The sequence below is a fragment of the Schistocerca nitens genome, chromosome 9 (assembly GCF_023898315.1).
Source record: "Schistocerca nitens isolate TAMUIC-IGC-003100 chromosome 9, iqSchNite1.1, whole genome shotgun sequence".
In the NCBI taxonomy this organism is placed as follows: domain Eukaryota; kingdom Metazoa; phylum Arthropoda; class Insecta; order Orthoptera; family Acrididae; genus Schistocerca; species Schistocerca nitens.
In genome coordinates, this window is record NC_064622.1 from 133513772 (window position 1) to 133526984 (window position 13213).

General features: G+C 41.6%; 1 protein-coding gene across 4 annotated transcripts in view; it reads right to left on the minus strand.

The window, feature by feature from the left end:
* LOC126203913 (ribonuclease P protein subunit p29) overlaps positions 1–13213 on the minus strand; it is a 155734-nt gene that overhangs the window by 76495 nt on the left and 66026 nt on the right. For 3 of the 4 annotated variants that reach the window (XM_049938302.1, XM_049938303.1, XM_049938301.1), the window contains exon 5: positions 7905–8078. The exons of the other annotated variant lie outside the window; for it this stretch is intronic. In XM_049938302.1, coding sequence (XP_049794259.1) covers positions 7942–8078 — 137 coding nt within the window. In that variant the 3' untranslated portion in view covers positions 7905–7941. The remainder of the gene's footprint in view (positions 1–7904; positions 8079–13213) is intronic. 4 annotated transcript variants of the gene reach the window in all.

A 13213-nucleotide genomic window follows, 5' to 3' on the forward strand; every position in this document is an offset into this window, starting at 1 on the left:
ATTGAACCTTTTTACTCTATTCAAGCCTTGGTCTCCCTCCAATTTTTATGCCCTTACTTTCTTCCACTAGAAAATTTATCAATCCTTAATCATTAATGATATTATCTGTGATCGACTGTCAAAGATCTTGGGACAATCCTCAAGGTCTTGCTAGCTTGCTGCCTCACTAGTAGGTGATGAGTCACCATTCTGCAAAATAAAGGATCATACGCAGCCCAGCTAAGCGGTCTCTTGGGCCCATCTGCGAGCAGTGCTCTATGTGACGCCAGACAAATAGTTTCTGCACTGCCGAGTCTGTTGTTGTTGTTGTTGTTGTCGTTGTCATTGAGAGTTCAGGGAAGATCCTGTGGGAGTTGTCTGGTGTTGCTCTGATAGTTGGTTGTATGGTGTTGTTCCTTGACTGACATAGTCACCTTGCTGGTAACCATGGTAGCCATAGTGGACTGCTACCAGATACAGCCTATTAATAGAGATGCTGCACATCGGCAATCAGAAACATCAGACAGTGTTTTCGGCCACTCCCCATATTAATCACCTGCTGTGGATGCTTCCCAAGATATGTCTGTTGATGGAGAGCAAAAGAACACTTCTATACATGGTGAGTATCATGTCTGCATGCAAATGGTTTTTCACTAGCAATGGGACAAGAGGCTCATTTGTGCTCTGAACATCTGAGTTTGTGTCTGGGCTTTTAAGTGCATGAACTTGACTGGCCCTAAAGCTTTTGCTGGGTTAAGAATGTGTTGTTTTAAGAACAGTGGTTAAATTATTTAAAATTCATTGTGTGTTTGTTGGTACAATATCTTTTAGACATTCTTATTGTCTTGGTCCACTTATTTTAGTACCATTGCACTCCTTGTAGTTCATCTTGAATTTAAATGATTATAATGCTTGAAGCAAGTTATGAAAGGTTACACCTAGACTGTAATTCCTTGGGGCTCTGTGCCAGCTGATTGTACTTACATTGCCAAGTGTTAAAATTCTACCTTAAGGTAAAGTGTATGTTCTGTGAAAAATTCTGTTCAGCATTCCGGGGCATAAACTTTTAGCAAACATTAAGTTTTATTACTGGTTCTTCAACTCACCTAATTTAATTTGATTTTCACCCTAAGATTGGCTATATAAGTGTCAAGCACCTTTTCTTTTAATTATGTTAAATGATTATTCACCAATATGTGTGTGTTTCAGATTTTGCCTATAACATACATGTGTTAAAATGTTACTTGGAGGTAGCAGTCAGCAAGGCTGTAAAAACTATTTGTTTGAAGCCTTTGCCATTTGTTGTGTGCCAACATCATTGTCATTTGAACATCTTTTAAACTATTCAGATTGTTATTTGTTGGTAATTTATTGTTGAATAAATGTATTAATTTGTGTGTGGTCCTCTGGGTTTGTGTCCATGATCCTTCCATGCCAAAATTGAGGTGTTTTAAATTTTTTGTCCAGTAATATAACTAGGACTGCTCAATTAGAAAATTTCCCAATCCTCGATACCTCAGAATGTGTACTGTCAACCAATCTCTTCTTTTAATCAAGTTGTGCCATAAATTTCTTTTCTACATACTTTGATTCAGTACACCCTCCTTAGCTATTTGATCTACCCATGTAATTTTCAACGTTCTTCTGTACCACATTCCACTTATGTACAAGGCTACACTCCAGACAAATACCTTCAGGAAAGACTTAAATTTATATTTGATGTTAACATATTTATCTTTTTTAGGAAGCCTTTTCTTGCTCTTTCAGTCAAATTTTACTCTCTCTCTACTTTGACTCACTGACTACTTTTAGGGTTTCATTTCCTAATCTATTTCTAAAAGCATCGCCTGATTTAATTCAACTACATTCTTTTAACCTTATTTTTGTTGTTGATGTTTCTCTTATAGCCTCTTTTCAAGATACTATCCATTCTGTTAAACTGCTCTTGCACGTCCTTTGCTGTGTCTGCAAGAATAACAAAGTTGTCGGCAAACTGTGAAGTTTTTATTTCCTCTTCTCGAACTTTAATTCTCTGCCCATGGTTTCCTTTATTGGTTGCTCAGTGTATGAACTGAACAACATACGGGAGAGGCTACAACTGTGTCTCCATTCCCTTCTCAACTACTGATCCCTTTTCATGCCTTTCAACCCTCAATTGCAGAATGCTTTCTGCACAAGTTGAAACACTTTTTTTCTTACTGTATTTTATCCCTATTACCATCAAAATTTCAAAAATGTACTCTAATCAACACCATCAACTCTCTCTCCAAATCTATAAATGCTGCAAACATACATTTACCTTTCTTCAGTCTATCTTCTAAGATAAGCCATTGGAAGAGTACAGCCTAGTGTGTTCCAACTTTCCTCCAATCGCCAAACTGATTTTCCATTCCCAGTTTTTTCATTCTTCTGTAAATAATTTGTGTTACATTTTGTTATGATTACTTATCAAAATGATATTTCAGTAATATTCACACCTGCCTTCTTTGGAATAGGAATTGTTACATTCTTCTTGCAGTGTGAGGCTATTTCACCTGTCTGATATACCTTGCATACAAGAAAGTGAAGTTTTGCCATGGCTGGCTCTCCTAAGGATCTCTAGAAACCTGAAGGTATGTCTTCCACTCCAGGGGACTTTTTTTGATTTAGGTCTTTCAGAGTTCTGTCAAATTCTTCTTACAGTACCATATTTCCATCTCAACTTTATGTATTTCCCCTTCTATTTCTGTAAAATTGTTTTTAAGTTTGTTTCCCTTATATAGACCCTATATGCATTTCTTTCATGTTCCACACTTCCTTTCTTTACGTAAAGGCTTGACATATGATCTCTTAATATTCATATATGTGCTTGTCTTTTCTGCAAAGATATTTAATTTTCCTTTATGCTGCCTCTAGCTTTCCCACTTCTCATTACTTTACAAATGAGTTAATGAGTAAAATGTAAGTAGAAGATCAAAAAGTTTCCATTTGTGGACACTGATGCAGCCTATATGCAACATAGCACACCCCCAATGCCGATACATAAGCACTGGCATGTACGCAAGGATTATAGTGGCATTCGTGCCTTTCCAACACGCGTACAGTAAATGCAGAAACGTAAACTATGGCAACATTATTACCAAATGCACCCATACAAAAATCTGGAGATTCGTTAGATATGAATCATCAAAAAGCCCCAGCACATTTTTATTTAAATCAAAGACAACTGATCTGAGTCTCTCTCTATGGCATCACAAAGCTATGCAATGGCTATAAAAATACAAATGGAAACACTGAAAGAGAACAAGTAACTGCTGACATACAGGTTGCCAGCAACTTCATATGATTTCTATAAACTTTAACATGTAAAGCAATTAAAATCGACTAATGAGCAAACTGAAATGGCAAGTTTTCGAAATTAATATCCTAGGTTTGATGATAATTAGTATAAATTTGGAGAAATAATGGAATAATCAGGACACAGGAGAAAAACTATGGGCGGCGCCAACTTGGTCTTTGAAAGTATGGAGCGACAGGAAATTTCGGATGAAAATCGGGATTGGGCCCCAGAGACCCCACTCATATAAAGTGGCAAGGATATGATGTCGCCAGGTTGTCTCATACACTTTCTGTAAATCGATAAAGACAGCAATCAGGTGTAGGCACCTGCAAAAGGCCGTTCAGATTGCAGACTTGAGAAACACAAGACTATCAGTGGTGGAAACTGCCCTGACATGGAGCCAGTAGGCCCCATGAAGAACATTGGTGAGGCTGATGGGCTGATAGCTATCCACATCAAGTGGGTGTTTACCGGGTTTGAGCACTGGAATGATGGTGCTCTCCCGTCACTGTGATGGAAAGGCGCCATCACATCAGATACAGTTGAAGATGATGAGGAGGTGTCGCTTGTAGTCCGATGAGAGATGTTTAATCCTCTCACTGTGGATCCAATATGGCCCAGGAGCTGTTTCGGGGCAGTATGTAAAGGTGCTGAGAAGCTCCAACTCCGTAAATGGAGCATTATAGGGTTCACTGTGACTTTCAGTGAACGAGAGGAGCTTCCCTTCCATCCGCTGTCTGAGGGTTCAAAAGGCTGAGGGTTAATTCTCCGATGCAGAGGCTTGAGCATAGTGCTCAGCAAAGTGGTTGGCAAAGTGGTCGGCAATGGCTTTGCATCGGCAGATAACACGCCATTGATGTTAATGCCAGGGACATCTGTCGGGATCTGGTGCCCAAAAACACATCTGATCTTCGTCCAGAATTGGGAAGGTAACGTATGGCACCCAATGGTCATGGCACACCTCTCCCAACACTCCTGTTTCTATATGCTGGCGAAAGCAGGCACAGAGCCGTTTAAAAGCTATTTGGTGCTCCAGGGAAGGGCACCACTTATGTCACTGTAGAGTTTGCCGACACTCTTTAATTGCCTCAGTGATTTCTGCCAACTACCAAGGTACTGACTGTCCCTGGGGACACCCTAAGGAACAAGGGATCGCATTTTCCGCTGGCAAAATGATCATCCTGGTGACTCGCTCAACCACCACATCGATGTTACCGTGTAGGGGAGATACAACGGTGACAGCAGAGGTGAAAGCTTTCCAGTCTGCCTTATTTAAAGCCCATCTGGGTAGGTGTCTGTGGGCATGGTGCCAGGGGAGTGACAGGAAGATGGGGAAGTGGTCACTACCACACAAGTCATTGTGGGCTCTTCAGTGGACAGATAAGAGAAGTCCTGGGCTGCAAAGTGATAAGTGAATGCCCGAGTAAGTACCATGCACACCACACTGAAATATGTGGGGGCCCCAATATTTAAGAGGCAGAGGTCGAGTTGAGACAGTAAATTTTCGACATCTCTACCTTGGCCAGTAAGCATGGTGCCACCCCACCAGGGGTTCTGGGCATTAAAATCACCCAAAATTAGGAAAGGTTTAGGGAGTTAGTGAATCAGTTCAGCCAATACATTCAGGCATACTGCACCATCTGGAGGAAGATATACGCTGCAGATGGTTATTTCCTGTGTCATCCCTATCCTGACAGCCAAAGCTTCAAGAGGAGTTTGAAGGGGCACAGGTTCACTACATACTGAGTTCAGGACATAGACATAATCTCCACCTGACGCTCTATTATATTCTCTACAGTTCTTGTAATATCCCCTATAGCCACGGAGGGGCAGGGGTCCGCACTGCAAGGAACCAGGTTTCCTGGAGGGCAACGAAGAAAGCAGCTGTAAAGCTTAACAGTTGCTGTAGCTCAGTCAGATGGTGGAAAAAACTGCCGCAATTCCACTAGAGGGTGACATTATTGTGAGATTGGGAAGGCATGAAGTGCACAAGGAGGCAGGTTACACCTCAGGGTCACCTGCTGCCACTGACTGAGTATTGGTAATCATTCCTATTGTGGATGACGCATCAGTGAAATCCAGGTCCTCAGGGTACACAAAGATCTCCACTTCATCCTCAGTAGGGATGAACTGGTAGGGAGTGGTGGTGTTGGGGGCTGTGGAAGGTCCTGTTTCTTAGCAGTCTTCTTCTTGGATTGCTTGCCCTCTTGCTTCCCTTTAGGAGCTTGTTGAGAGGACATCTTCAAAGTAGCTTCACGCCAGGAGGAAGGCCATGAAGCTCTTTGTCCAGCAGCTTTTGGCTCATTTAGCCACTGGTTAGTGTCCGCTGTGGCATTAATGGAGACCTTGGAAGAGAGGGTCCCAAGAGACTCCTTCCCCACCACCCGCACAAGAGGTGCTGGAGGATGCTTTTGCTTGTCCAGCTGGAGAGAGGGGACCAATGTCCCAGACATTTGGGAAGAGGTGGGGGGGGGGGGGGCATTGCTTCCAAAGTAAGTGCTTTGGGAGCAACAGAAGATTTGCCCCCTACCACCAAGGGGGTGGATGTATTCTGGTGGCCCGGAGGGACCACTGTTCGTGGCACAGAATGTGAAACTACTGGCACTTGTAGCAGTGATACTGAAGTTGCTGCAGCATATGTGGACGTAAACCAAATGGGGTATAATCTTTCAATTTTACATTTATCCTCTTGGTAAGTCAACCGGTCCAGAGTCTTGTACTCCATGATTTTCCATTTCTTTTGGAGTTCTGTGCAGTCTGGCGAGCAGGGAACTGGTGCTCTCCACAGCTGATACAAGTGGGAGGAGGCGCATGTGGAGTATCTGGATGCAGTGGACGTTCGCAGTCTTGACATGTGGCGCTGCAAGTGCAGTGAGAAGACATGTGCCCGAATTTCCAGAACTTAAAGTACCGCATAGGGGGAGGCATGTATGGTTTAATGCCACAGTGGTAAACCATCACCTTGACCTTTTCAGGCAATGAACCACCCTCAAAGGTCAAGATGAAAGCACCAGTAGCAACCCTATTGTCTTTGGGTCCCCTGTAAACATTCCGGATGAAATGAACACCCTGCCGTTCTAGATTGGCATGGAGCTCGTCATCAGACTGCAAAAGGAAGTCGCGATGGAAAATAATCCCCTCGACTATGTTGAGGCTTTTATGGGGAGTGATGGAAACAGGAATATCACCCAGCTGAACACAAACCAGTAATGTCTGGGATTGGACTGGGGATGTCTCATCTTGAACAGTACTTTCACTTCCCCAAGCTTATCCTCAAGATGTTCAACAAAAAATAGGGGCTCCATAGGTAGAAAGGAGTCCCCAGCCATTCTGCTACAGACTAAAGACCGAGGTGAATATGGCTCTCTTCTTTCTATAGCCCCTACGTTCCTCCCAAGGTGAACCGAGGGAGGAAAACGATTTAGGGTCATATCTGTCTGCATCATATTTGTTCTTGGTCTTCTTAGAGACTGCTGGCGTTGTTCAATCAGCAGCAAGAGATGACTTCATCTGCTTCATTGCGAGTCATCCGCACTGATGCCACCCACTCCGACCAAGGGCTCTCTCCGCAGGTGCCACCCAGCCACAGCGAAGGCTACCTGGCATGATGGTCGTTGCCGGGAGTCTGGGTGCCCCACGAAAATGGGCATCTACTCCTTGGCATACGTGGGGAGTTTGCAGCTCAGGCATCAGCAGTGTGATCCCTGTGTTGTCAGGGGGCTACCACGAAATGGGTACACGACGGCCCCACCACAACGGACTGCCTACCATGCTGGATATTGGGCACAGAGAAATCAAATATTGTTATGCAGGCAAATGAGGACAACAGGAGAAAATGACATATCCCGGAAAGTGTCCTCACCCAAATACTTGAATTGCAGGTGGAGGTGCTTAGCCATGACGAGAAGAGGTTCAGGAGTTCGAAGCTACGGACACTATGGATAACTCGTGCACCATGTAAGGTATTCTTCCCCATATGGGCCGCACTTCTGCAGAATTTTGAAAGTGGCAGGTCAAACCATAAAATGGGACCTGAACTTATAGGGCCAAAACGTGTGAGACTTCTTTTAGTCACCTCTTACGACAGGCAGGAATACCTAGGGCCTATTCTAACCCCGGACCCACAAGGGGTTTCTAATTGTAATACTTGTCTTGTTGTACTAAAACTTTAACATAAGATTATGCCTGTTAATGAGGAGATTATGCCATAATTTTAAATTTTTAAATTGGGTCAGTAGTTACATGCAACACTGAAAATCAAATTTTTGCTGCCCATGAAAGCTGTTAACTAGGCAATCTGTAACAGCTCTCTAAATAGACAATGATATACAAATGGCAGCACAATAGTAATTGCATATTATCTCTAGTGTAAGAACTGTCTATATCAAGTGGTGCAGAGTCTTTATTTCATTACTATACTTTGCATAACATTTTATGCCTGTAAGTAAAATTCAGTTGAAATTTACAGTAAAGAGGTCTTGCACAAATAGAGAGAAATTAAAACAGAATTAACTACGCGGGGAAAGCAATAACTATATAATCAGTTGCTGAAAGTAAATTCTTTGAGCCAAAATGTCATATTTGAACAATTAAAAAGAATACTTACTCATGCATGGCTGAAGTGTGATGAGTTTTGCACCCAACTATAGATCTGGCAACAAGAATGATTTTATTTTCTTTGCGCTTCGTTCACTAGGCCTGATGCAAAAGTGCTTCCCATATATGGTAAAAGTAAATGATGACAAAGTGAACGTAAATATACTGTTCATCTTTGGCACAACTACAAAAAGAAGAATGAAATTGTTGTATATACATATATATTCATATATCAATCTAATACTGAGTAATTTATTGACAACACATAAAACAAACAACTGTCTAGTTAGATGAATAAAAGTTGCTGTGTGTGCAGGTTAAGCATTTAAGGAGACCAAACACTTAAAGTTATCAGTCTCCTACTACCCCCCCCCCCCCCCCCCAAAAAAAGGACAAAAGCAGTGTACTCCAATCTGTCTCCATATAGATTAAATTCTGTGTGCAAGTGCGAGAAAGTGTTCTAAAAGTTTGTGTAGCATGTATCTGAGGTACAACATGGAATCAGCCTGGGAAACCACATAAAAACCATATCCAGGCTGGCATGCACAGCAACCCCTCATTGTTAATTTGCTGGGTGGATCAATAAAAGTGATTTTCTGATTTGGTAACTCCAGTTCACTCTGTTATTGAGCATTTGAATAGATGTAACACAGATCTTCTATGACCACCTCTCTCTCTCTCTCTCTCTCTCTCTCTCTCTCTCTCTCTCTCCCCTCTCTCCACTGACTTAAATATAGATGTAAAATGTTTATTTTCTTGAATTTTCATTGCAATTCCACATTAATTTTACCAATACATTCAACTCTTCCATTTCTTACTAATTTCTGTTGTTTGAAAAGAGACAACAGAAGAGAAGATCCTTGTAAGCAATACTGATACAATTTTCTAATAAAATTTGCGAGAGGAGCTTGAACTTCACATCTACAGATCCATCGCTGGTAGACACCTTAATTTAAAAATACAGGTAAACACTTAGCTTTGGGAAATTTACCACACTAATTTAGAGCAGAAAATGAGGGAAAGAGTATACGCACATATAAGTACAGAAAGAAAAGGTGCTTCAAATCTGGGAAGTGAGAGACACAGAAGAAAGGAAATAATTAGGAAGTTATCACAGACTACAGTTCAAGAGCCAAAGTACCTGCTAACTTTAATAATGATCCTTCAGGGTGTATACATGGACAAGAAAAAAAAAAAAAAAATTCCCGTATTTTTCCCCGGTTGAAAATATACTTTTTCCGTGTTAAGTGACAGTATACTTTTCCTCGACACTGTAAAACTTATGAATCCTTAGAATGTTTAGAGTTTTCTACACAGATGTAGAATTTGCCAGCACTTTAGAAAACGAAACCCAGGGGGGAAAAAAATCACGTTTTGGAAAGATCTTTAATGTGCAGCAACATGTACGCTGCATTTTTCGTGTTAAGGAGGTATAAATTCGAATTCCACCAAACACTGCATGTTAATTTCCGAAGCAATGAAATTGAGATTGCGACACGCTTTTGTAAGCCATAGCTCATGTCATGTGATCTCGCTAGCTGATGACAGCATAGGACACGTAATGTAGTCAACCAATAGCAAGATGACTCTTAAGTAGCGTGTACACACAAAAAAGAAAAGTTACTGGTTTAAATTAATATACATAGTGTTGCTACAAGAAAAACAAAGCTTTCACAAATAATACTGGTCACGAAGATTAATAAGCTGCAAGAGAAGCTAAGCTTTCACATATAATGCTGATCTTTTTGTGCATGTTAAACTTTAAGATACATCACACAAATATGCCAGTAAATGTCTGATCTTCTGGGCTCGAAATTCTTCTAGATGGTTGTCCTCATAGAGTTGGTTTTTAAATGAGAGTCAAACGCTCTGTGATTTAAGATATTCATCGTACATTCTCGCACATAGTTCGTCTTATGTAAAAGGAAATTTACTTTGAAAGTAATACTTTTCAAACCAACATTCGTTTCAGCAGTTGCCAGAGGGCGCCAGATAACAGGCGTCACTGCGCCTGCACAGCTACGATGACTCAGGAAGCCCGCATGTTCGTACGTATAAAACATTAAAAGATCTTGCATTATGTCATAAAAGAAACAAGACATCAAAGGATACTTCAAGAGCATCGGAATTTCATGAACCATACTAAAATGCATAATTCGCCTGAAAGTGCACAATCGTATGTCCAGATTCGGATGTAAATTTTCTTGAGTACCAGTACTGCATTATCTCATGTTTGGTTCTTTATTATGGCATAATGCCATACAAGCTAGAAGATGGAAAACGTGCACTTGAAATGCAGCGTACAGTTGAAACTAGCCAACAGTGTGAAATTAAATGCTTCGTTTCAAATAAATTGACTGCCTCAACACAAAAGACTAATAAAAGCCAAATCTCTTTAGCAAACCGACAAAAATAACTTCATTGTTCTGCAAGGCGATTAATGCTTGACTGTCAGAAAGGTGGAAACAAAACCTGTAACTAACAACATATTTTAGCCTTCCGTAATTATGCGATCGTATTTTAATTCATTTGGTAGCTCCTGACCACAGAAATTCGTTTTGTTTTCATTTAATGTGAGAGCAATAAACGAAGAGGAAACAGCAAAATCACTAAACGTAAACACAGGTCACGTGGAAACTACCCACCTCTCCACTACAACTCAGAATGCTCTGTGAATCAACCCCGGATCTACAATATTTCCGAACCGGGACAATACTAGATAGTGGCACCCAGCCACACTTCTGTAGCCAGAAGCGGGAGAAGGTACTACTCAGACGCAACTCAACTGCGCATGCGCAAACAGCCCGCAACTGCTCAAATGAATCTAATGTAAAAACAGCTGTCACGTCACACTCATCGTAGGCAATTTGTTGTTAGGAAGCACTGCATATTCTTCCTAAAGCCTTTGACACACTTTGGTTGGCTTGTATGAGCACTGTGTTTTGTTGTTGTATATGGCGGATTTCCTTTGTGACTTAATTTTTATTTTCGTTTTTTTGCTGCAGTATTATTCTGCAGATGTGGGATACAGTAATATCCTTTGTTAGCATATTAGTTCTTACCAGTCAAAATTACAAAAATTTAACTGGTAACTAAACAATGAAAAATTCCCGGAATTCTAAAAAATTCCCGGGTGTTTCCCGGTTTGCTCCCGGGTCGTATACACCCTGTCCTTATATAGTCAATAATTCTAACTTGACAGCTTAATTACAATAGAATTGAAAAAGAATGCAAATAAAAATAAAAGGCAAGTAAATACAAAATATGAATTGGTAAAGCAGAAGCTAGAAAGGAGGGCCATATAAAATTATGAGGGGTATTCAATAAGTAATGCACAATATATTTTCTTTTTTTCAGCTAATTTCAGTTGAAAAAAATCCAGAATTTGCTGTGGGACATTATGAAATATTCCTGCTTCACCCCCTATAGTAGGAGGTGGCACTGTATGTAGCCTTCAAAATGGTGTCTAAGGGAGGTGCATTTCAAGCAGTGTGTCGTCACTGAGTTTCTTTTGGTGGAATATCAGAGCATAGCAGATATTCATAGGTGCTTGCAGAATATCTATGGAGGCCTGGCAATGAACATAAGCACAGTAAATTGTTGAGCAAGGCGTCTGTCATCTCAACAAGGTCAAGCACTCCTATCTCTTCTCCTGCATGCCAGCCAGCTGCACACAGTTGCAACTCCTGCAATGTTAAAACTTGGGGACACTCATTCGTTGTTGCAAAGGATCACAATCTAATACCTTGCTGGTCAACTGGGCATCTCTGTTGGTAGTGCTGACACAATCATCCACCAGTTGGGGTACTCAAAGGTGTGTGCCCACTGGGTTTCTCACCATCTAACAGAACACCATAAAGAGCAATGAAGGATCATCTGCACAGAATTACTTGCACGTTATGAGGCTGACTGTGACAATTTTTTGGGTTCACCACTTTGAACTTGAAGCAAAACAGCAATCCATGGAGTAGTGCCACACCACCTCTCCTCCAAAGAAAAAGTTCAAAGCCACACCCTTAACCAGGTAAGTCATGCCAACTGTCATCTGGGATTCTGAAGGGTTTATTCTGTTTGATGTCCTCTCATGGTGCAACAATTAACTCTACTATCCTCAGGCAACTGAAGAAATGACTTCAACATGTTTGTCACCACAAAAATTCAAATGAACTTCTCCTCTTCCATGACAGTGCAAGGCCTCACATAAGTCTGTACCAGAAAGAAGCTCACTGGACCGTTCTTCCCTCATCCAACTTCTAGCCGTGATCTCGCACCTTCCAACTTCCATATGTTTGGCCCAATGAAGTGTGCACCCCACAGGAAGCAGTACGCGGATGATGGGTAGGTTACTGATGCAGCAAGATGACTGTGATGTCAACCAGTAGAGTGGTACTATGTGGGCATACAGGCCATCTCAGTAAGGTGACATATGGCCAATGCATTGAATGGAGATTATGTTGATAAACAGTGTTTTGTAATGAAGTGGGGAGTCATATGGTGTATTGGAATCCTGAATAAAACCAACATGCTTTCAGAAAAAAAAAAAGTCTGGCATTACTCATTGAACACCCTTCAAATAAACAAGCAAAAAATTGAAACAAAAATATGAAAACAAAATGAAACAATGGTACGCCACATGAAGACACACCACACACACGAAACAAGAGAGAGAGAGAGAGAGAGAGAGAGAGAGAGAGAGAGAAGCCAAATATTATTTAAAGTATGGCAAATGGAAGGCAAGTAAAAGGAGACTAATGTAAATGAAGATATGACAGACAGGCTCAGAAGATGTTTGACAAATATGTCTCAACTCTTAGAGTTCAGAATATCTGGTGTCGGGAAATACATGCCACGTCAACCATGTTCCAAGGCTCTTGTATGTTTTGAAGCAGCTAACAAATGGTCTCTCTTACTGACTTGCTAAGTCTGACAAAACTGAGGATTTTCTTTTGGGGTTTACTCCCTGTAGTAGCCACCAGAAAGATCGCGGGAGGCGCACATTGGCACGGCGCGTCACGGGCGGTAGTTGCCGCAAGTAGAGTCCCGTCCACCAGAGGGCACGCGAGAATTCGGACGCGACCTCTGCCGGCGTAACAACAAGAACAAGAACAACAACAACTCCAGCAGCACGGGCCGTGCCCAGTCAGTCAACATCGGGCATGCCTAGGACACAGTCCCGGTCTACGCTAAGTGAAGTGCGACGTAAACGTGAACAGTGTTACTACACAATTGGCGATGAGTAGGGTCGTTCTTTCGCGTGTTGCGTCGTCGTTCCGGTTTCGCAGTTTCTCCACGGCATGGAGGATTTGGTGCGAGTTTTGG